Genomic DNA, 20,822 nt, shown 5'->3' on the forward strand with positions numbered 1-20,822 from the left:
AGAGGAAAGGAAGCCTCTATGGTTTTCAGAGGTCCTAGGCATGAGACTGACTACCCAGACAGGTTTGCTCTCCTTGTATGTGTTAAGTTTGAGATTTTTTTCTAATGTATCGGCTAAATTAAATCCTTTTCCCTCTTAATTAAAAAAGATACAGTGCTGTCTTCCACAGTATTCTTCAACTAAAGAAAGTTCAAATCTCGTAGAAAATAAAAGGAGCGGGAATACCTTCTTGCCAAGTGAAAAAGATACTGTGTGGAAATGTGGTTTTAGACCTGTTCTGAGTGGATGATAAAACTTAGACCTCTTCTATATTAACTTAGTAGCTAGTGGACAGCTTTAGAAAGTTGTAGAACTTTATATTCATTAACAAAATGTTGCATGACAGGAAATCATAAGAACCATATTTCCTTCTTTATGCGAAGGCAGAAAAGTTCCAAGTGAGAGAATAGTTTGTAGCTCCAAAGACAAATCTAAATGTGACAAAAAGAATACCAAGGATGGTAGTTCAGTCTCAGACAAGTACAGAAACAAGGTTTACTTATGTAGAATCTCAGGTGAATTTACTGTACAAGAGAGAGTGAGGAGTGTAGAGCATGGGAATCCGGCCTTGTAGTGGATTATCTGACTGCAGACAACTGAAGGACTGTCCTGACACACAATAGACTTGTTGGTCTTTGAAAGAGAGAAGGCATCACTATGAAAATGTTCAGTTCACCTCTGTATAATGCTAAGTGTACTTACATGTGTGTGGTTAGGAAACTGAATAAGCTGGAAAAGAAAAAGAGGATGATATAGTATAGATACAAATCTATTATGACTCTTAGCACTACTTATCTATTTCATAGGTTTTTCTCAAGGCAATTTGTATTCATTAGATATAAAAACTCTGGAAATTGTTGGCTTTTTTTTTACCTTTTTAGGCATAAGTCTGAGGAATTAAGTATTTTTATTTTCAGGAGACCTAGAATTAGAGTAGGGTTTTCAGAAAACTGGCTTGAGAAAAAATGAGGAGTGCAGTTTTCTCGTAAGTTATCTGAAAGTACATCTTCTGTCTGTGATAAGTGTGCAGATAATAGAAAGGTGAAGTGCAGATGCTGAGGAGTTTACCCCATTACAGGTAGAACCTTTCTTTGGATTTTGTCTACAAGACTGAGTGCCAAGTGGAAGGAATTGTTTGTAGATAGAATCTGGAAGCAAAAAAAAAAAAAATTGTGGAATGAACAAAAGTCTTTGCAGATACTTCAGAGTGGATGGTTTGAGATGTGACCTCAGGGTATTCCCACATGCAACATGGCAATCTTAGTGCTGCAGTCATGTGAGGACTAACTAGTAAAACACTGCTTTCAGCTGCAGGCATTCTTTTGCAGACAGACTTGCCCAGGGAGGAGAGGTATTTTATGTCAAATGAAATGCAGTTTGTTTCTTGTGTTTTCCTCGAATATATATACTATGTAGGATGTTGAAACATTTGGTGGTGTCTAGTGGTGCTGGGTTTTTTTTGGTTGATTGGGTTTTTTTCTCTTTAGAGAAGCTAGAAAAAAGTAGTTAAAGTGAAAACAACCTACTTTGCCACTTCATCACCGTTTTTTAGAATAAAAAAGATTTAGCTTTCATGAAATCAGTCATCCATACGCTTCCATCTGTGTTGTTAATTCTTTGCTGTAGTTGTAGTGATGGATATTCCTTGCCAGGGATGTTTGGTTTTGAATCCAAGCCCATAGTGTTTCTTGTTTTACTTCTGCCTAAAGTTTTAGCACCTTGGCATTGGTTTCCCAGCTTAGACTGATAGACTGATTTTTGATTTCAATGACTACTGGGAAAGTGACATCTATTTTTTTGATGTATGAAAAATATATTTTACATTTAAATAGATTTTGGTAGGGGAGGAGGTGAACTGAATTTGGAAATCCTTTCTGACAGTTTGAGATGGGATGGAAGAGGAGGAGATACACTTCTGAGTACCAAACAGATCAAATGGCACAGCCAATCCTTGCTGGAGCTCATAAGTATCCTCCAAGTGGAAAAAAATGTATTTGCTACTGTGTTCAGTAGACTTGTAGTGGTGATGTTCATGTTACTGGAAATCATGTCTGCGCAGGGACAATAGTATTATTGTAAAAAAAAGAGACATTAGAAATCAGTGTTTACTACTGCATTTTGGGATTGTCACTTGTAAAGGGTTAGAGAAAAGTCAATTAGAAGAGTGGACCAGGATAGTGAAACTTCTGTTCATACCAAGGAAACCGATTAATCAGGAGTGTATAATTTCATTGAAATCACTCAGTGGTTGATGGACGTTTACCAACATGTCTTTTGTGAAGGAAAATATCCTATATTGATCTCTGAATTCTCCAAGTATGCTTTTTCTAAAGGAAGGTAAAACAGTGTAAGATAGCCTAATTCACTTGGTTATCAGTGCCTTTGTTAAAGTTCTTTGCTGTCAGGAAACCAGAATTTTCCTTTAGTGGAGTAAATAGTTTGTTTAGATCTTTACAACATAGGCATCCACATAGCTTTAAATGTCTCCCTGAATGTAGGACTGGACATGAGCACGTCAAATTAAAAGGGCTTTACAAACCAAGTCTTATCAGGCATCCTGGGGCCAGTTCTTGTCAATATTGTCATTGATGGCTTGGATGGGTGAGGTTAGAGCATGCTTGCAACATTCACACATGATGTCAAGTGCCTACTGAAATTTTGAAGGATGTGAACATAACATTTCTGTGAACAAAACATCAGAGCATTCATGATGAATTACAGAAATTATGTGATGCAAAGATGATGAAACTGAGTATAAACTGCATAACACTACTGTGGAGAAGGGATAATAAATGCAAAGATACAAAATAAAGAAGAACTGGCAGAGTATCAGTGAAAAGTTCGACAGATTGTTGGTATAGTGATGAAACAGGCACAACCTGTGTTCACTATGTACCCACTAGTTCTGCTTAATGAAAATCCAACTAATTTATCATATCCAATTTCTGGGCTCTCTGTTTCAAAAAGAACAGAAAAAGAGAGCAAAAGAATAAGAGATTCAGCCAATGAAAGCTGTATGGGTTTAATTTATTTAACCTGAGATAGGTAGGACAGGGATATACAGCTTTCTCTAAGTACATTTACAAAATATGTGCATATTTACTAATTTAGGAGAAAGAAGATTTAATGTAATCATTAAGGAATACTTTGCAGTGTGTCACTGGCCTGATGTTTGGTGATGTAATGGAACCTGAAGTTACCAGACATTTTTGAGAACATTTTAGAAAACTGAAAAAAATGTGACCATGCCTAATCTAACTCACTGTACCTTGAAGCAAAAAGTAAATATATTGAAGTCTCTTCTTTTACTACCCTTTCCAAATCAGAGTGTAAGGAGAAAGGCAAGATACTGGATCTGAAGACAGCCAAGACACAGAATATAGGGATATGTCATAGTCTTTTGCCAAGTGGAAAATAATTACAGAGCTTACAGTGTATTTACTATTGTTCAAGGAGAGTGAGTTGTTGAACTTTCCAGATTGTAGGGGACCGTGTGAAGATTTTTACCTCCAGAATTAATTTGACAGTGAAATAGTAGATTAAAGTTATTGTTTGTAATTATAGGCTAATGCACATTCCAAGGAGTAAATTTAACCACTTCCTCTCTGTAGCTGTAACCATTAATGAGAAGTCTCATGCACAGTGTTCAGCAGGGATAACCAGAGAAAAGGAAAGAAATGTTACTAAGATTGTGAATGGTTTGAATTACAATACTGAATGCTTTCATATAATCCAGTGGTATTATCATATGGATAATTTTATTTATCCATATGATAATACTTATCCATATGATAATATTTATTTAAATTTATTTATTTATTTTATTATCCATATAATAAGATATCATATTTAGTTTTTGATATTATGTTTAGTTTGTTATTAAGAAATAAGCAAAAATAAATGAAATTCATTATAGCCATAGAAACATTCTACTAGCCAGAATGATTGACCGTAATCTTTTTAAGTTGAAAGAAAAATAAAACCTGATTGGATGTGCTAAAGGAGTATAAAGTAATGAACATCGTGAAAGAAAGAGCAAAGCAAATTGGGTATTTATTTTGAAACTTTCTCTTAACACAGAACAAAGAAAGAAAACTAAGCTTTTCTGGGTTTTGGGTTTTTTTGCAGATATACAGCTGTCAGTTAGAGTTCAGCATAACTGTGGCACAAATATTGACTTTTGTTCATAATACTGCTTTCTTCTCCAAATTCTCTTCTCCAATGGCTCACACTGCCCAGCCAAATTGCTGGATACTTTGTATAGTCTGGTTATGATCTTTGCCTTGAATTTCTCTCTGGGCCTTTGTATCTGAATGCTGAGTATGACTCTTCCCATCTGTTCCCATGTAAGAATTTACAGAATACCTTTTTTTCCCTATGGCTTTTCATCATTCTGCATCTTATAATGCCCTGTCTGCCATTCACATGTGTGGTCTTGCCTTGTTCATAGAAGTTCAGAAAGTTGCAGCTGAAATTAAGCCTTTGAACCTTTCCCCGCCTTTGGATCTGTCAGTTCCCATTCTCAGCTGCGTCACAAAGTTGGTCATTTTGGTTTCAAAGCCCCCTGAGATTTAATATCTGTATGCATAATTTTTCTTGTGCTAGCAGTATCCTGACTTGTACTTTCCAGTAAGGCCGTGGTGATATCTTTGTTTTCACTCCTTAACTTTTAGTATTTTCAGATGAATATTTTCTGTAAAGGTTTTCACCAGTGCTGCAGTGTTGACAAAGTTCTCCATAAATTTCTGTAAAACTGCCCTTCAAACTTCTCGAGGTTCTCCTTTAATATAGTACCTAGACAGAAATGAGGGATAATGGAAAATCCTGGACTCTATCACTATGAACAATATTCTTTCAGAATTTCTCACATGCTCCTCTCTCTCCCATCTGGCTTTTCTTTTCCTCCTCATCACTAGCCTGGGAGGCTTTTGAGGTCCCCCTCTCCTTTGCTGGCCCAGAGTGTGTCACTCAGGAGACCCTCTGTCATTCCCTGGTGTGACAGACCACAGGTGAAAAAATGACTGCATATCCTTTTTCACACAGTGCACAGTGGGGCTGGAAGACCAATAATTATAGATTATCACCATGACCAAACTTTTGGGGAGTCTAGAAATGGTGTATTTATGCTGCATAGTAAAAATGCCTAGAGTTGTGTTATTCCTAAGTAGAAAAAGAAGAAAAGAGAGAGAAACCTTGTTCTTCAGGGTATGGGTTGACCAACTGATAGGAAGAAGTGCACTTTTTGAGAAGGACATTTGTTATTTACTTACTGCCCAGTGTTTTCCAATGTTGTCGGAAACAAAGATTAGCAAGAACTTCAGCTGAAATATATTGCAGGGGAGCCCAACTCTAAATCCCACTTTTCCATCTTCTAGAGTTCAAAAAGGACTTTGCTTGGAGTCAAGCCTGATGGTGGTTCTCTGAAGTTTTGAAATAGGATCTTACCACTTGGCAGTAAAGAATCAGATTATTTCATTATACTATGAAGCAAAATTGCATTTCAAAATGTCAGAAAAAAGCATTACATTCAATTTCTACTTATAGTTAGTGATATGTTAAGCACCCAGTACAGGTTACTTTTAGAAGTATATTACTGGATGAGGTGGATCATCAATCTGATCAGTCATGGCAGTTTTTGTATTCCTGTCAAAAAAACCCTGATGTTCAAGAAGAATTATTTTTAATTATTGGAAGGATTTTAAAAAACGACATATGGAGGCTGAGATGAGGAATCTAGTTCTTGCCTTGATTTGAAAGCAGTCTGCTATCTTGCCTAATGAGCTTTTGTCAGAGGAATGGTTAAATTAGGAAACAGGTCAAGAAGAAAGGGAAGAGAATGTAGCATTCCTATTCCTAGAGCTGGGAATGAGAATTCTCTTCTAGGGAAGAGAATGTAACATTCCTATTCCTAGTGGTTCATAGTGCACTGGGACTGAAAGGTCCCCAGTAGCACAGCTGCTGTGGCTCATTGATTAAAGTGACTTGCATTAAACTGTTTTATTTTATCCCAATGCATAATTCTGCAAACAGTGGTAATATTTTTCAGTCTGATGTCTTCCCTGCTACTTTCTGTTTCTTAATGAAGAACAATTTTCAAATACTGTATGTTGTAAAGCAACCAAGTTGTATAATATTAATGTAACTGATGAAGTCTTGGTACTTTATAATTTTACCTGATTAAAATATATTGGAAAATTATTTCTGTTTATATTGGAAAACTGTTATATCCTGTACTAGGTGTGTAGTAATATAATGCTGCCCAGAAGACAAAAAATGTGTGCCTGAGCTCCCTTTCTTTCCCTCTTTTTTCTTGGATTAGTGTTAAATTCCCTCAGTTGTATTTAGTAATGCTTGGGATTCTCTTATGCTTTGTGACTGAAAATTTATCATAACTGATGCCTAATCTGTGGCTTTGATTTGTGTTCTTACTGTAATCACATTTTAAACATCCACTGACCCTTTTTGAAGGGTCCTTAGAAAGTTGTTTTTTCACTACAGATTTGGATTTTAAAGTTGAAAAGAACTGAAAAGCTGCTGAAATGGCACTCTAATTAGCTCATATTTTCCTGAGCCTTATCTGCCCCCAAATAAGAGGATATGTCCCAGTTCAATCATGCAACTAGCTGAAAGCCTCAGACAGATCCCAGGCTGAGCCTTGAGCTTGCATTCTTCTATTGCTTGGGAATTGCCTTTGTGCTTTTTGTTTCTATTTTGGTTCAGGTAGAATTTGAAAGGAAAGTGTCCCTAGGAGAAATGATACGTGGATTGCCTAAACTGGGACAAGGCAGAGCAAGTCACTGGATCTGTGGATCTGCGCTGTCACTGGCAACTTGCTTACGCTCCACTGCCTCAATTCCCACATCCTGGAAGTGGAGCTAACATCCTGCTTTGCAAACATAAATGAAATCTCATGGCCTTTACTCCTCAAGGCACTTTTAATTTTGTGGGTGAGGTGTCTATCTGTCTGAATGGTGACAATAAGTCCTTTGGTTAAGCCTTTTGGATGTTGAAGACATGAGCAATCTGTCTGGAGCAACAAAGTGCTCTGCTGCTCTGATGAGTGAGAGTGAACTCAGAAATACAATAGAGAGGAAAATCTTGATAGATTTATCACAATTATTAAAGAAACCTCGTATTAATGACCTTTATGCAAAATACCTTCCTACTTTCATTTCTATTGTTAAAGGACACTATCTCCTCTCTACACAAGATATAGGTCTTAGTGACTTCAGTAGACAGTCCAGAAAGCTGAATAGAGTCCCCCTTTTCTTCTCTTATACATGGATTTTATTTGTAGGTTGTAAAACTGCTGAAGACAAAAGTTCTGTAAAAAGCAGATCTCCATAATACCCTGTAAGTTGATGTATTTTGATTAGATGCTTGCTGGCTTAGAGTGCCTATGCAAGTTGCCCGTTCTTGACTGACTAAGTGTAAAATGGATATCTGTCAGGCAAAGCAGCTGTCTCTTATGTTTCTAATAGCTTTTTCCCTGCAAGTTAGAGTGACCATTTATCTGCCAGTGCCTTGTCTTCATCTTTGCTGGTTTCTGGTGAAGCAGTTGACCAGAGTGTTGTCTTTGAAGTTTGAGAATGAGGAAATGTTTATGCTGTGTCACATATTTAATTAGTTAATTAGTTAAATTCATTTATTTATTCAATTTATTTATTCATTTCTTGAATGATTCCCAGCCAGTCACTTGATCTCTTTACAAACTGCCCATTTATCTCTGAAAACAAGACTGAAGGCTCACTGCCTCAGTGGAATCTGTGTGGAAGCATCTGAGCTGCTCAGCCTTTCCAGCAGAGTGGACAAAAAGAAATCAGAGCTCTGGGTTCTTTCTCTAGTGTGGTCTTATATTTCCCGGGCAAACGTGTCCAAGACCCTTCATTTTGCTGTTGCAATTTTTTTTTTTTTTTTTTTTAATCTTAAAAAATGGGTACTTTTTTTCCTCTGGGTTCACAGAAGTGAACTTTCACCAAAACATGGTGGAACAGTATAGTGGGACAGGAATTGTATTTGCCTCTGCTTGTTTCTATGTTCTATAAACACAAAGAGCTGCATGGACTGAGTATGCACTGAAATCTCAGATATTCCCCTCAGTAGTTGGAAGAAGTGTTTTGTAGAGGGAAAGCTTTTCTACACAAACTTAGTATGAAAATATGGTAGCAAATACTTCAGAGACATGCTTGTTTTTTTTTTCGTTTTCATTTTTAAATACAATTTTGAAAGCCTTTCAACCCTCAGTGTCATTTACTCAGAGCTTCCACTGACTTTTTAATGTGGTAGGAAGCTCCCCAGTCCTATGCCACAGGTAGGCTGTATCTCAAGCATGCTATATCTTCCATACTAGCTTTGTTTTATTCTCATCTCCTAAATTTGTGCAGTGCTAAATATCCCGAAATTTAAAGACTACTTAATAAAAGGATCTGATGACCAGGAGTCACATCTGCTGTAATAATTCATTACAGGGTATTCTTCTGTGATTAACTCTTTTCTAGATAAATGTACAGAAATTTGTAGTTTCTCACAAATTGTACTAGAGGACAGCCATTTGTGTTCTATAAAAAAACAATGATTCTGTGAAATTCACTCACACAGAGTACTGTGCTTGGCTGACATAATCCATAATCTCCAAAATTGCCTGATCTTATAAGCACGGGCAAATCTAAAAAATACATTCAGTGGAAAATCAGTGGTTCTTGTTTTCTGAAGTTCCATGTTTTGTTTTACAATATCAGTCAGTCTTTGAGGATGTGTTCTGGAGAGAAAAAGCAAGCAGTATCATCAGCAATAGCATATTTGTGAGCTGTAAACTTTGAAGGAATAGGTTACTTTGCACTAATGTGATTTTCCCGTAGAAGACATTAACTCCTGTGCTAGTTTATTGGCAACATTTGTTATCATCCTGCATTGTTGCTGGCTTAAAGTAGGACCTGTAAAAAGAAAAAGACAGCTGGTGCTCTGAATTGATGACTGATTAGCATCAGTATTGCCAGTGGGTCTTCATTAAAAATATAAATCTTGGTCTTGCAGCAACTGGGTGTTTTGCAGTTGATCTGAGAAAAGCAAGGCTTCGCTAATTACCTTTTTTGGTAGAAATTATTTTCAGCAGCTGCAGGGAGTTTAATTATTTGAAACCATCAATGTGTAAGCTCATATAGAACATAGAGTGTGTGAACTCAGCCCTGTTCTCTGCTTCCTCTCAAGCATTACACAAACACTGTTTTTTCAGTTTGAGAATAAGCAGTATATTGGCATAATACCTTTCAGTTGTAAAATCTGCTTTTTGACATTGAATGCTGTATTTTCCATGTTTCTTCAGGGCTTTCTGGAAAGATTATAAAAGCCATCCTCAAGGAAGGATTTGAGATCTCAGCTTTGCAGATGGTAGGTTTCCTTTTGTTTGTTTTTATGATAAACAGAAGTTGGAGTAGTGCTGTATGCATGTCATAGCGGTGCACAGGTGTCTTCCTGCAGTATAAAACTCTTGTGCAGGCTGTAGCAGTGTTTTGGAATCAGCATTGTCCTGGTGATATTTGTGTTTTAGTATCTGACTGATCAGATAATCTGTTTCTGTTTGCTTGGTGACCTTGAGCCAAGACGCTTCACTTCCCTGTATCTGAGTTTCCCCAGAGTTAGCAGGGGAGGTAATTATATCTGTCTCTTCCAGAGCAATTTGAGATATCTTTACAAAATGTACTAGCTAAGATTAATTAAACTATTTTTAATATCCTTCCTTATTTTTTTAAAAAATATATATTTAGTATGAATTATGGGGAATGCTTTTAAAGGTACTTTAGGGGTTTTGACACCCTGAATACCTCAGCAGTTAAAGGGATTTGACACAGAGATTGTTCCTAAGAGTCCTGCACTTCAGTTGTGGTGAAAGTCTCAAGACCTGACATTCTCCTATCACTCAAATCCCTATCACAAATGAAGAATAGTGCCTTTCTTGGTGGGATCAGCCAACGCTACATGGTCTACTTGTATCTGATGTAGAAAAGGTGCTGTGTGCTGTGTTGCCTGTGCTATCACTAAGTTGCTGACATGCTTCATATTACAGTAGTAAAGCCATTCCTTTTACCTAGTAAAAGTTAGAGGATTCTGAATGTTTGCTGGTTAGGAATGGCTGTCTATGTATTCCTGTTGTTGTTTAATATAGACTGGCTAACATTTTGGTTTTTTAGGTCAACATGGAGCGTCCAAATGTGGAAGAATTTTATGAGATTTACAAAGGCGTTGTCCCCGAATACCTGGTAAGCCTAAGTTTAACAAGAATCTGTTTAAAAATAAAATATGCTCAGGTGAGGAAATGACCACATTTCTTATTGCTTGGGATTGTGATGTGGTTTCTTCTGTTGAGCAGTTCTAGTCTGTTCTCAAATAAATTATTTCATTGTGAGAATTGTGTTATATATGTCATAATCTAAGACAGCCTTTAATGAAAATTGCTCAGCTGAGGAATTTGTAAAATACAACAGAGTCATGTCCCCAGCTTCCCCCAGAAAAGTTATTTTATTGATGTTGAACTATGAGACTCCTTCACACCTGCATCTTTATTTGATTGGATATTGTAAGAGTGGCTTGGACCAAAATACATATTTATCATTTTATTTACAATGAGGCTGCTGTGTTGGAGGCTATCCTAATGGCATCTTGAACTATTCTTTGGTTTATTTGTCATATATAAGTCATTTGACTTATATATAAGTCAATCTGACTTTCATAAATATTCAGAAAATTTAAGAAGTTTGAGATATGCTGTAATCCCAGTGGCCATCTGAGACTCTCTACAGTGTTATGATTTCTTGTACTGTCATGTAAAACTTCCTGACTGCAGATAGAACAATGGGAATACAGGAAGATGAGCTTGTATTTCTGGATCACCTTCTCTCAGAGGATTTTGGTTCATTTTACTCATAGTAATTTTTACTTTACTGTGTAATTTACTCATAGTAATGAGTTTAGCTTCACTGCCATGCTATTATGTTGCAAATTATCCTTAATTTTTAAATGGTTACATTATTGTAAGCTTTCTACATATTTACTAATATTACTCTGAAAATGAAATTTTTATTATTTTTTTCCTCCTTTATGATTGTTCAGTCTATCTTATTTCAACAAGGTTTGTAGATTTGTCTTTAAATGGGTTAGGAGTGCTGTTAATTCACTCTCAGATTGGGGAATACTCATAAAGTGTCCTCTGAACATAATTTTTGACAAGTACCAAAGGGAGATTGGACAGGCATACTTGTGGGTATGTGGCAGAATTTAAAAACTGAAGTATCTGACCAGTATTTCAGGGTCTGAGGAGTCCTGTAGTGCTGCAAAAGTCTCTGCTTTGAACAAAATGGGAAATTCTCTGCCATTTTCTGCAGCTCTTGGGCTGCACAATCTCTAACCCTCTAACAAGTTGCAAATTTTAGTTATATAATTAAATTGAAGAGTTACTCAGAGGGGAGGTGACACTTAAACAAGGTAAGTCAATAAATAAAATGCATTGTAGGTGATGTCAAGAAAAGTGAGACTCTGGTGCTCCATCCTGCAGGTTATATGTGCTGGATTGACTCAGTTGAAAAGAAAATCAAATTCATATTTTCATGCATTCAATATCTGAAAAGTAGAAAAACATAGAAAAGCTAATCATGATGGTAAAAGGTTCTGGAGAAGGCACACATGGGAACAGCAATGGATATTGCAGTACAGTCCAAATAGGAAAGTGTGTTACAAAATAGGATATTGGAGAAAGAATATGACCACTTCTATATGTGACTCAGAACCATCTGTTTTGATCTAAATTTTATTTATCATTCCAGAATAACTCAGCAGAAAAGATACTAGCATCCAGAAATCCTTTTAAAAAACCATAGTTCCATTTCTTCTGGTTATTTCTTGTCAGTCAGATAAAGGTTTGACATTGTATTTAAAGTATTCTGTGAAAAGAGAAAGCTGTACAATTGCCCAAAATTTTAGCTTTGTGAGCATCTCCTACATGGGATTTTACATACTGTTGCTTAGTTTTTGTGCTGTTTTGCTTTTATTTCCTACTCTAGCCAGAATAGAAAATGGGGAAAAAGAAGTGAGATTATTTCAGCTCAGAATCCACTTTGTTAATCGAAAATCTTTGAACTTGATCCACCTCCAGGAATGGTCCTGGCTGACCACAAACCATGCTATTTGATGAATAAACTATTTGCCAGAGAAAATTTGATGTAGCTGTAATAGGTGCCTCACCAGACAAATGTTGTCTGCTAGTTAGACTCAGCTCTGGACTTGATGAGGCTGTGTAAGTAGAGCAGGCTTGTCTGACACAGAAGCACCTGCCTCTGTGCTGTACCTGGTGGCATCTGGTCTTCAGGTCTCAGCTCTGTGCAGCAACGAAGGAGTCAGGAGTCACTTTGGTCATGTTGTTCACTGTTGCTGCTGGGATCTTTGTGCTGAGACAGAAACAATAAAAGAGGGAGGAACTGTTTACTGTTTCTTAACAGAATGAAATACGTGCCTCTTTGACCTGTTTTGAACAGAGGATCTGTTGGTGATAAAACAGTTTTTGGAATTAAAATATTTATTTACGTTGTAGAGCATGAAGCTAGTCTGCACTCCTTCCATGTCCTTAAGGAATACTTCTACCTAAATTTCCTAGGATCTGGTTGATGATAGAGGCACTGGATAAAATTCAGAGAGGGGAGCTTAGGCACATGTTCTCAGTATGGAATCCAGTATGAGGATAGTAGCTTTTGCAACAGTGCTGCTTTACTCATAGTCATTGTGTATTTCTTTTCTGTCAGAATTCATAGAAGGAAGAGAAGGACTTAGTTGTTGTTTTCCTTCTGCTCTTTCATCCACTCTGTATGCTTTGCCGTGGTTCATCTTTGATCTGCCTGTGGCTGGTGGGCATGATTGCAGAACCTTGTTAGTCCTTACCTATCCTCCCTTGCTTTCTGTGCATGTTTTGCCCTTTTGTCTTTCCTCATTGGTTTTGATTCCTTTAATTGTCTTGATTTGTTTAAAACTTGTCTGTCCAGATTTCTAGACAACTATGCAATTATTATAAGGCCATGATTTAAAAAAGGAAGTCAGACTAGAACATCAAAATAGATTCTTTCTGCTTGTGAAACCCATACCTCTAATTAACAAACTCCAAAATGGCACTAATGCCCAGGGTTATTTTAAGCTTATGAAAGCTAAGACCCATCTTCATCACCCACACAGAACTCACAATGTCTCTTTACTCTCCTGGAGACTCTGGGGAAACAGATGATTTCACTGTTACTGAGATCCTGGTATTAGTACATCACAAGAATGTTGCCAGACCCTTTCCCTGACAGGTTGTGCCACAGGGACAGATACTGTTGGCTTGTGTGTTTCAGCTTCTCCAGTAATCTGTGAGGAAAAGACAGAGAGAACCAAAAGCCCAGGAGACATTTTAATGACTTAACGCCATCAAAGGAGTGTATGTTTAATAACAGATAGGCTGTGTACTGTGCTTCTGGTAGGGAACACTGCAAAGTACATTGCTGCCTGTGGAACTGGCTGAACATAGCGTGATTTTCCAGGTTTAAAACCCAGCAAAGTACATTCCAGTGATTCAGTCTAGTTTGACAAGTTACGAGATACTGCCTTGGAGTCTAGGTCCAGATCAATAAGGATGTACCTACAAAAGAATTTAAAGTATTGTGGATGCAGTTTTATGCTATTCAGAATCCTGTTGAAGCTGAATATCCAATTTTTCTCAATTTTCACCTTCTAAACCAAGTAGCAAAATGGAAAACATTTCTTTTGTGGTGAGTACTAATGGTATCTGTTGAGTGTCCTCGCTTTCCTAAATGCATGTTTCTTAATTGTTCGTGTCCTGTAAGTTTGGGGCTTGTTTTGGGGAGAAATGCATCCTTTGCTGAAACCCAAAGAGTTCAACTTTTTTTCTGTCTTCTTTCTCTTCCAGGAGATGGTTTCAGAGTTGTGTTCAGGTCCTTGCATAGCAATGGAGATTAGACAATTAGATCCTTCAAAAGTGTTCAGAGACTTCTGTGGTCCTTCTGACCCTGTAAGTACTTTCTTGAGGGATAAATAAAGCATAAAAAATTGATGTGCATAGTGAATTAAAATGTCAAAGTGTGGTATAGCTGCCACATGCCTGCGGCATTCATTAGAAATATGTCAGAATTACCTTATTATAAGAGGTCAAACACTGACCTTGGTGGACTAATTTGCAAATCCTTTAGCAACCCTTCTGATCTTACCTAAACCAGATTATAAAATACTGTGATGACATTTATGTGAAAGGAAAGCTATCTAGGCAAAAATCTCTGTTCAAGAATTCACAAATATAAGAATGCAAAACTTCAGAGCCCTGGAATGAAGTTATTTCTTGTGGATGCTAGTGTGATCGCATGTTAATTCACTTCAGTCTGTGGCATTCTCCTAGGATGAAACTGAAAGAAAAATAGGTTCCTTTGATTTTTAGAAGGAAGCAAACAAAAAAGTGTGTCAAAGTTCTCATACCTGTTTGCTTCTAGCTTTTGTTTTTCATTTCTTGAGGTGTATAATTACATATGTGTAATACTGTGTACAGTTTGAAGACAGGTGTAAGTACTGTCTCAAAAAGTTTGCAGATTTCTGTTAAACAGCTGCTCTACACACAAGAAGAATGAGGTGAAAGGCGCAATGGAGGCAGTGAGGCCAGGGCTTGTATGTTTTTCCTGTTATTATTTAATGTTTTAGTGGCAGACTTGAGGCAAGTCACCAATCTTCTTGGAAAATAATCACACAAATGAATGTTTCAAGGGGAGAACAAGTTATTCAGGATGTTTTTCTTCAGATACAGAGTTTTCATTATAGAAAGCACAGGTTAAAGGCATTATCCAAACTTTTATTGCCTTTTCTGTTTGGTAACATTCAAGTATTTCCCTACTGGGTTAGCATCTGGTAAACAGAGCATAAGCCATTTATCTGACTTAGTTTTAACTGTAGGATGGTATATCAGTAGTAATGTACACAAACAGTGGTTTCAGTTTTGTTTGAAATTCCGTGTTTAGGTTACTGGTCTTTAAAACATTCAGTTATACAGTCATTTTATTTGGGCCTATTACATCCTTTTCATGTGTCTGCTTGTTTAATACCTGATAAATTAAAATCAACGTATGCTTGCAAATATCACAGTGGCTTTTATTTATGAAAGACAATTGTTTCTATATAAGGGGAATTTCATTGGTTTTCCTTACTCACATGAAAAACTGTAATAAATATACAATGTGTGTAAGCAGCTATCGATGAGCTGTGGGACTGAGGGATGTATAAACTGATGGGTTTTCTGGGTAACAGAAGAAAACCACAGAGGAGGGAACTAATTTCCTGTCTCCCAGATCTCTTGCTCCTCAGTGATCTAGTGACGCTGTTTGTGTTTCCCTGGTAATGGTTTAATGTCTGACTTGTGAAGTGAAAATGAGTACCTGCCTGCTTCTAGTGGAAGCACAGGCTGTAAGTTTTGGACACTGACTTCAGAGCAGTTCCACTAATGGTATGTTTGGAAGACAGGCAACTGTGTTTTATTTCTGTGCACTGTTTTCTGTCTAAATTGCAAATTAATTGATTCACCAAGCACATAAAGCCTATGTATAGTAACTGCAGATGCTCTCAAGACTAATCATTGCCTGAAGTTAATCTGTCTCTTCAGACAGTGTTTGTAGCTTGTCCCCGAGGATAAAGGGGCTAAGGTATCTTGGCTTTTGTCATTCCCAACTGGGATTGCCAGAGAAGCTCACACCTGCGCTTTGTGGTTACAATATTTGTCTAAAATAGGAGTAGCAGAAACCATAACAGCAGTTTCATTACTAAAAGAGGTTATATGCAGACCATGAAGATAATTTGGACTTGATTGATGTTCTAGTGGTTAAGGAACATCTAAGTGTCATGAAAATAGTGCATTATCATTAAGAGATCTGGATCTCTTTATAGCTTGTCTTTTTACATATGATAGATGTGTGTGCAGTCTGTTCAAAAACACAGGAGAAGACCAAGTTCACTACAAAAATGGACTCATTTGGGTCACTTTTGCTCCTGTTACAGAGTACCTTATCTGCCACTGAAATCACTGTCATTGCTTTCAAGGCAAAGTGCTGTTTGAAGTGACTGAAGGTCGTAGGAATTTGACTTATATAATGAATCTTTGCCAATCACCTGTTCTGTTAATTATGTCTTAAATACGTAACAAATGTAATAATTACTTTGTGGCACATCAGATATCTGAACCGGGTGTGAATGTTAACAGCCCTTTCAGTTTGTTCTTGGTTTTACAAGATGTATATATTTTAAGAAAGAATTAGAATTCTTCTATTTTGAGGATTAGACTTTATTAAGATAACAATTTATAACAAGTGTATAATGCTAAAAATGAACTGGAACTCTGGGCTATTTTCTATAAGCAGATAATAGTTTGTTAGCACTGCAGGTCAGTAAAGCTCTCTGCCAAAAATACCCTTCATTATAAGCCACCTTATAAATAATTTATTAAAACCTCCTCTGTGGTAGTAGGGAAGACAACTAAACAAAAAAACTGGTTTGAGGCTCTTGGTAGTCATGTGTGAGGACTCTATCGGACCTGGAAAGCAGGTGATGGAATAAAGGTACTTCTCTGGAAAGAACTGTGCTGAACATACTCACTCCCAAAATTACTGTGGTCTGATTGAAGGGTTCAGTGTGGCAGATTTCCGGCTTGTGGAACACTTGTTCCCAGTAGATAGTACATGCAGTAGGATATATGCCTTTCTGCAGATCCTGCTTGCTCCTTGCATCCTTCTGGTATGCTGGCACTTTTCTGCTGAGTGTCTGCCTGGCTCACTGTACTCTTGGTGTGCTGTCAGCCTCTTTAATCACAGCTCATTCTTTTGTGCCATTGGTGGTCACACCTCAGGCCTTTCTGTAGTCCAGTTGTGATGCTTGTTCTTGTCTTCCAGTTGCATTCTGTAGTCAGGTCTCAGGCTCCTTCTATGCCTTGCTCTTGGTGTCCCTCTGTGCCTCTTCCTCTCTGTCCTGGTTTGCCTCTGTGGCTAATATGTGGGCCTTGGAAGTGGAAGGTTCTCTCCATATCTGCTATAATAAACAGCTGTTTACTCTTTACTTATTTTTGCAATACCCCTGTAAAAGGCCAGCAGTCATACTGAAGCCCATCTTGAAAATGTTTATTTGCAATGTTAATAAGAACTGTTTAAAAAGGTATCTGAATGTCACACAAGACTGCAGCTTTTCAGGAGGGGAGGCATCCTCAGACTGCTATGCACACAAAACTTTGTTTTGAAATGCTGACATCCAGATATTTAAATTACAAATAAGAATGGGGTTTATGAAATGACTTCAGGTCCCACTGATTTTCATGGTGTGTCTGGATCACTTAAACCCTTTTTTAAAATACACTATCAAATCTTGCTATGCAGGTTCTTAAATTACACATTTTTTGCTGGATGTTATTTCACTGTGTTTCTATTGGTGCAGTTGAAAAGAAAGGAAAAAAAATTGAAAGGAAAAAAATTTTTAAATTTCACCTATGACAAAGAGGTAGCTGTTCTAGAAAACTAGGAAGAGGACTTTAAAAGTTAATTAGATCTGATTCTTACAGAACACGTGTCTTTTCAACTTTCAGTACACACTATTGCTTGGAGGTAAAAGTTACTAACTGGACCAAAGTCTGACAGAAATGAAGTTGTGTTTCTCCTTCATTGTAAAGAAATGAAAATGCTTGGTGGGGTAGGGGTAAATGCAGCACAGTGTGCATTATGAAAAAAGCTGTTTTAAGGTCAGTAAGGAAGAAAAAGAAAGCAACCTATTGTGCATTGATTTGGCTTGCTTTAACATGGACCGGGTTGTAAAGTCTGTAATGGAAAACCTTGGAACAAGGGGAAGGTGGCCAGGGAATCCTGTCACCACTTGAGTTTGCTGGCATTGATATTTCATTTCACTAATGTTTGTATATTTTGGGCCTCTGGAGCAGTTAGAGGCTTTTTGTTATTACTTAGGTCTGAAGCTACAGCTTTAGTTTTCACATCTTTTTGCAGCTTCTATATTGAAATAACTGCTTGGTACCATTTTGTCATGGAGTTGTCAGGATGATTACTTAGTATTCATAAAACACTTGAAAAATGCTGTAGAAATTAAGGTGGGTTTTTTTTTGGTTTTTTTTTTTTTAACTTTGTTCATATGCAAATTAAAAAGTTGGTTATAATACATTATTCCAAGAGTCTACATCAGCTACATGTTCCTGGCTGACTGCATAAATTTTAGTATTCCTAAGAGCTTTTACTTGGAATTGGCAGTACACTAAACATGACTCAAGTCCCTTCTGTTGTGAGATACTATTAAAAGTGATGGGGTGTGCTGCAATATTTCTGCATCCTGTGGACTGAAAGGGCATTTTCATACGCTTGCTTTAAATCCTAACCTGCATTCTTTTTACATTGGGGCTTTGCACCTCTAAGTGTAACAGTGTATCAAGTCATTTGTACTTTTGCATGAAAGAGCTGAAAGGGAGATTAGATGGTTTAAAACAAAGCAGTGAACTGAAAGAGCTGGAGTCTGCTTTAGCTCCATTCCTGACCTCACTGTGTGACCTTGGACAAAAAGTTCAATATCTTTCTGCCTCAGTTAATCACATCAGTTAAACAGGGATAGCTATGAGCCAAAGAGCACTGTTGCTGTAAGATTTTTGTTTATATAGACCTCCTGTGAATCTCTAGCAGTGGAAAACAGGTATATGTGAGGCCTGCAATGTTCATGTTCATTCCTAGAGCTATATTATCAGCACAACATTTTCATAGTGCATCATATAAAGAATAGTTCAGTGGAAGATGTAAAAGATTATAAAGGCTATTTTTGAGCTTCCAAGTACTTGTTTTCTGTTAATACCTCCATAGCTATTTCAGTGTGGATTCTCCCTATAGCCTAGTGAGCCCTGATGAGAGTGTTGACAATGAAGTACATAATGTCTTTCAGGAGAAATAAGATTGTCTTAATCTAACTCTTTATTGAAGAAGATTTTAATGTAATTGATTATCTGCTCAGATAGTCTGAGTCCTGTAATAAAAATAAAAACTTTCATTCAGATGCAGACTGTTACTAGCTTGAGTAGTAAACAGACCAATCAATACCAGTTACAATACCCTGCTGTTTAAGCCAGCAATAGGAAAGACATGATTGAATTGCTTAGATGTTATTTAGGGTCAATCATCTGACTCTGTCCTTTCAGTTTTTAATTTCTACATTAATTTCTACAGGTCTAATGAAAAAGTGTTCTAGACAGAGCTAAGGCTTTTAGTTGGGAGGGTAGTTTTTGTCTGCAGAGGTGCATTCTTCCCTCTAGTGCAGCCCCCTTTTTCTGAGCTGGCACTTCTGATTCCTAAAGCCCAAGGTATCTGCAAGTTCAGGACTTCTCCTGCCTTTTTCCATGTCCCCTGTTTGTGCACAGGCAGGGGACCTAGAAGAAAGGAAGTGCTGAGATAGCTGTGCTCTAATGACCCATAGCTGTAATGTGACTGCAACTAGGCGTTGTCACCACTGTTTTAGACTGTCCGTATATTGGTGTATGATTTGAAATTTACCTCCAGCAGTATTACAGTTTCTTGCCAGAAACAAGCCTGTGTCTGTGGATGCCAAACACTGCACCCGTGGCAGTGAATTGCTTTCCCTGGTTTAAAATGCATGGAGTCTGCACTGGCTGCCCCAGGAACAAAACCCATAATTATTTGTTCTTCCTCTCAAAGCTCTGTGTAGCCCTGGGAGCAGCTGAGAGTCAAGAATCCAATAAGTAATTTTTACAGGCATGAATTCAGTGATCATAGTAAGTTCTCCTGATGTCTTTTTTGCTTCTGAATATGTACTGCAGATGTCTGGCAGGCCTTGATACCCACCCTACCCCTGCTGCCCTATTTGCTTTGATCACATGACCACATGTCCTTTGTAGTGGCATGGATGATCTGCTCACAGTTTTGAAGTGACCAGCTTAGAGCTGTGTTTCTTGCCGACTGTCTCCTCCAAGCCGCTCTTTGCAGGTGATGGGCAGGCGTTTGATGGCAAGAGGGATTTCAGCCCCAGGGCAGTATGTCTTTGTGCAAAGATTAGAACAAAAATCAGAGCATTAGTAGTGGAGGAGCCCTTTACTTGCAAGTGGTTTGCTTTAGATGTGGCTTGTTGTTGCCACAAGGTTGCTGTCATATGATGGCTGTTCAGTGTCATGTGGAGCTGGAGCTTGTAGGCTCACTTTGATTCTTGATGGCTAGATTGAAATTTGCTGTTATTAGTGGTGACTGACAGTCTCCATCAGGAGACTAAATATTGACAGAGCCCTCAAGACCTAACTGTACTTTAAATCCAGTATGATTGAGGCATGTTGGCAAAGTTACAGTTGGGAAAAAAACGCTTTTATCTGCCACTCCTTGTCTGTGGCTCCAGAGCTACTGAACTTGAACGTGTTATCAATGCAACTGTTGCTGCCTAAACACATCCTGGATGTGAGCTCACTGGACTTGAGTTCAGTGGTCCCAAATTCGAGTAATCTGCTAAAATAGTTAATACAAGATAGTGCACTGTCTATTACCAGGGCCACTGCCACCATAGAGGCATGATACTGGAGAGTCTGCTGCTTTTCTCTGGAGAGAAGGTGTTTGTGCCCTCTGGGAGAGGGCTGAGAGTATATTTGCATCTCATTTCCAGTTGCTGCAATGCCTTTTTTTATAATTAGTTGACTGCCAAAACCCCTCTAACCTATGTACTAGGGGTTTTTTTTTGGAGTTTCTTCT

At 37.6% G+C, this 20,822-nt stretch overlaps 1 protein-coding gene across 1 annotated transcript in view; it reads left to right on the forward strand.

Moving 5' to 3' along the window:
* The window catches only part of NME7 (NME/NM23 family member 7), an 88,860-nt gene that overhangs the window by 39,511 nt on the left and 28,527 nt on the right, over nucleotides 1-20,822 (forward strand). Inside the window, exons 8-10 of the mRNA XM_054270002.1 lie at nucleotides 9,362-9,426; nucleotides 10,227-10,295; nucleotides 13,982-14,083. Coding sequence (XP_054125977.1) covers nucleotides 9,362-9,426; nucleotides 10,227-10,295; nucleotides 13,982-14,083 — 236 coding nt within the window. The remainder of the gene's footprint in view (nucleotides 1-9,361; nucleotides 9,427-10,226; nucleotides 10,296-13,981; nucleotides 14,084-20,822) is intronic.

This window comes from Melozone crissalis, unplaced genomic scaffold (genome assembly GCF_028551555.1).
Source record: "Melozone crissalis strain CALT ecotype California unplaced genomic scaffold, PUWL_Pcris_2 ptg000008l_1, whole genome shotgun sequence".
Classification (NCBI taxonomy): Eukaryota; Metazoa; Chordata; class Aves; order Passeriformes; family Passerellidae; genus Melozone; species Melozone crissalis.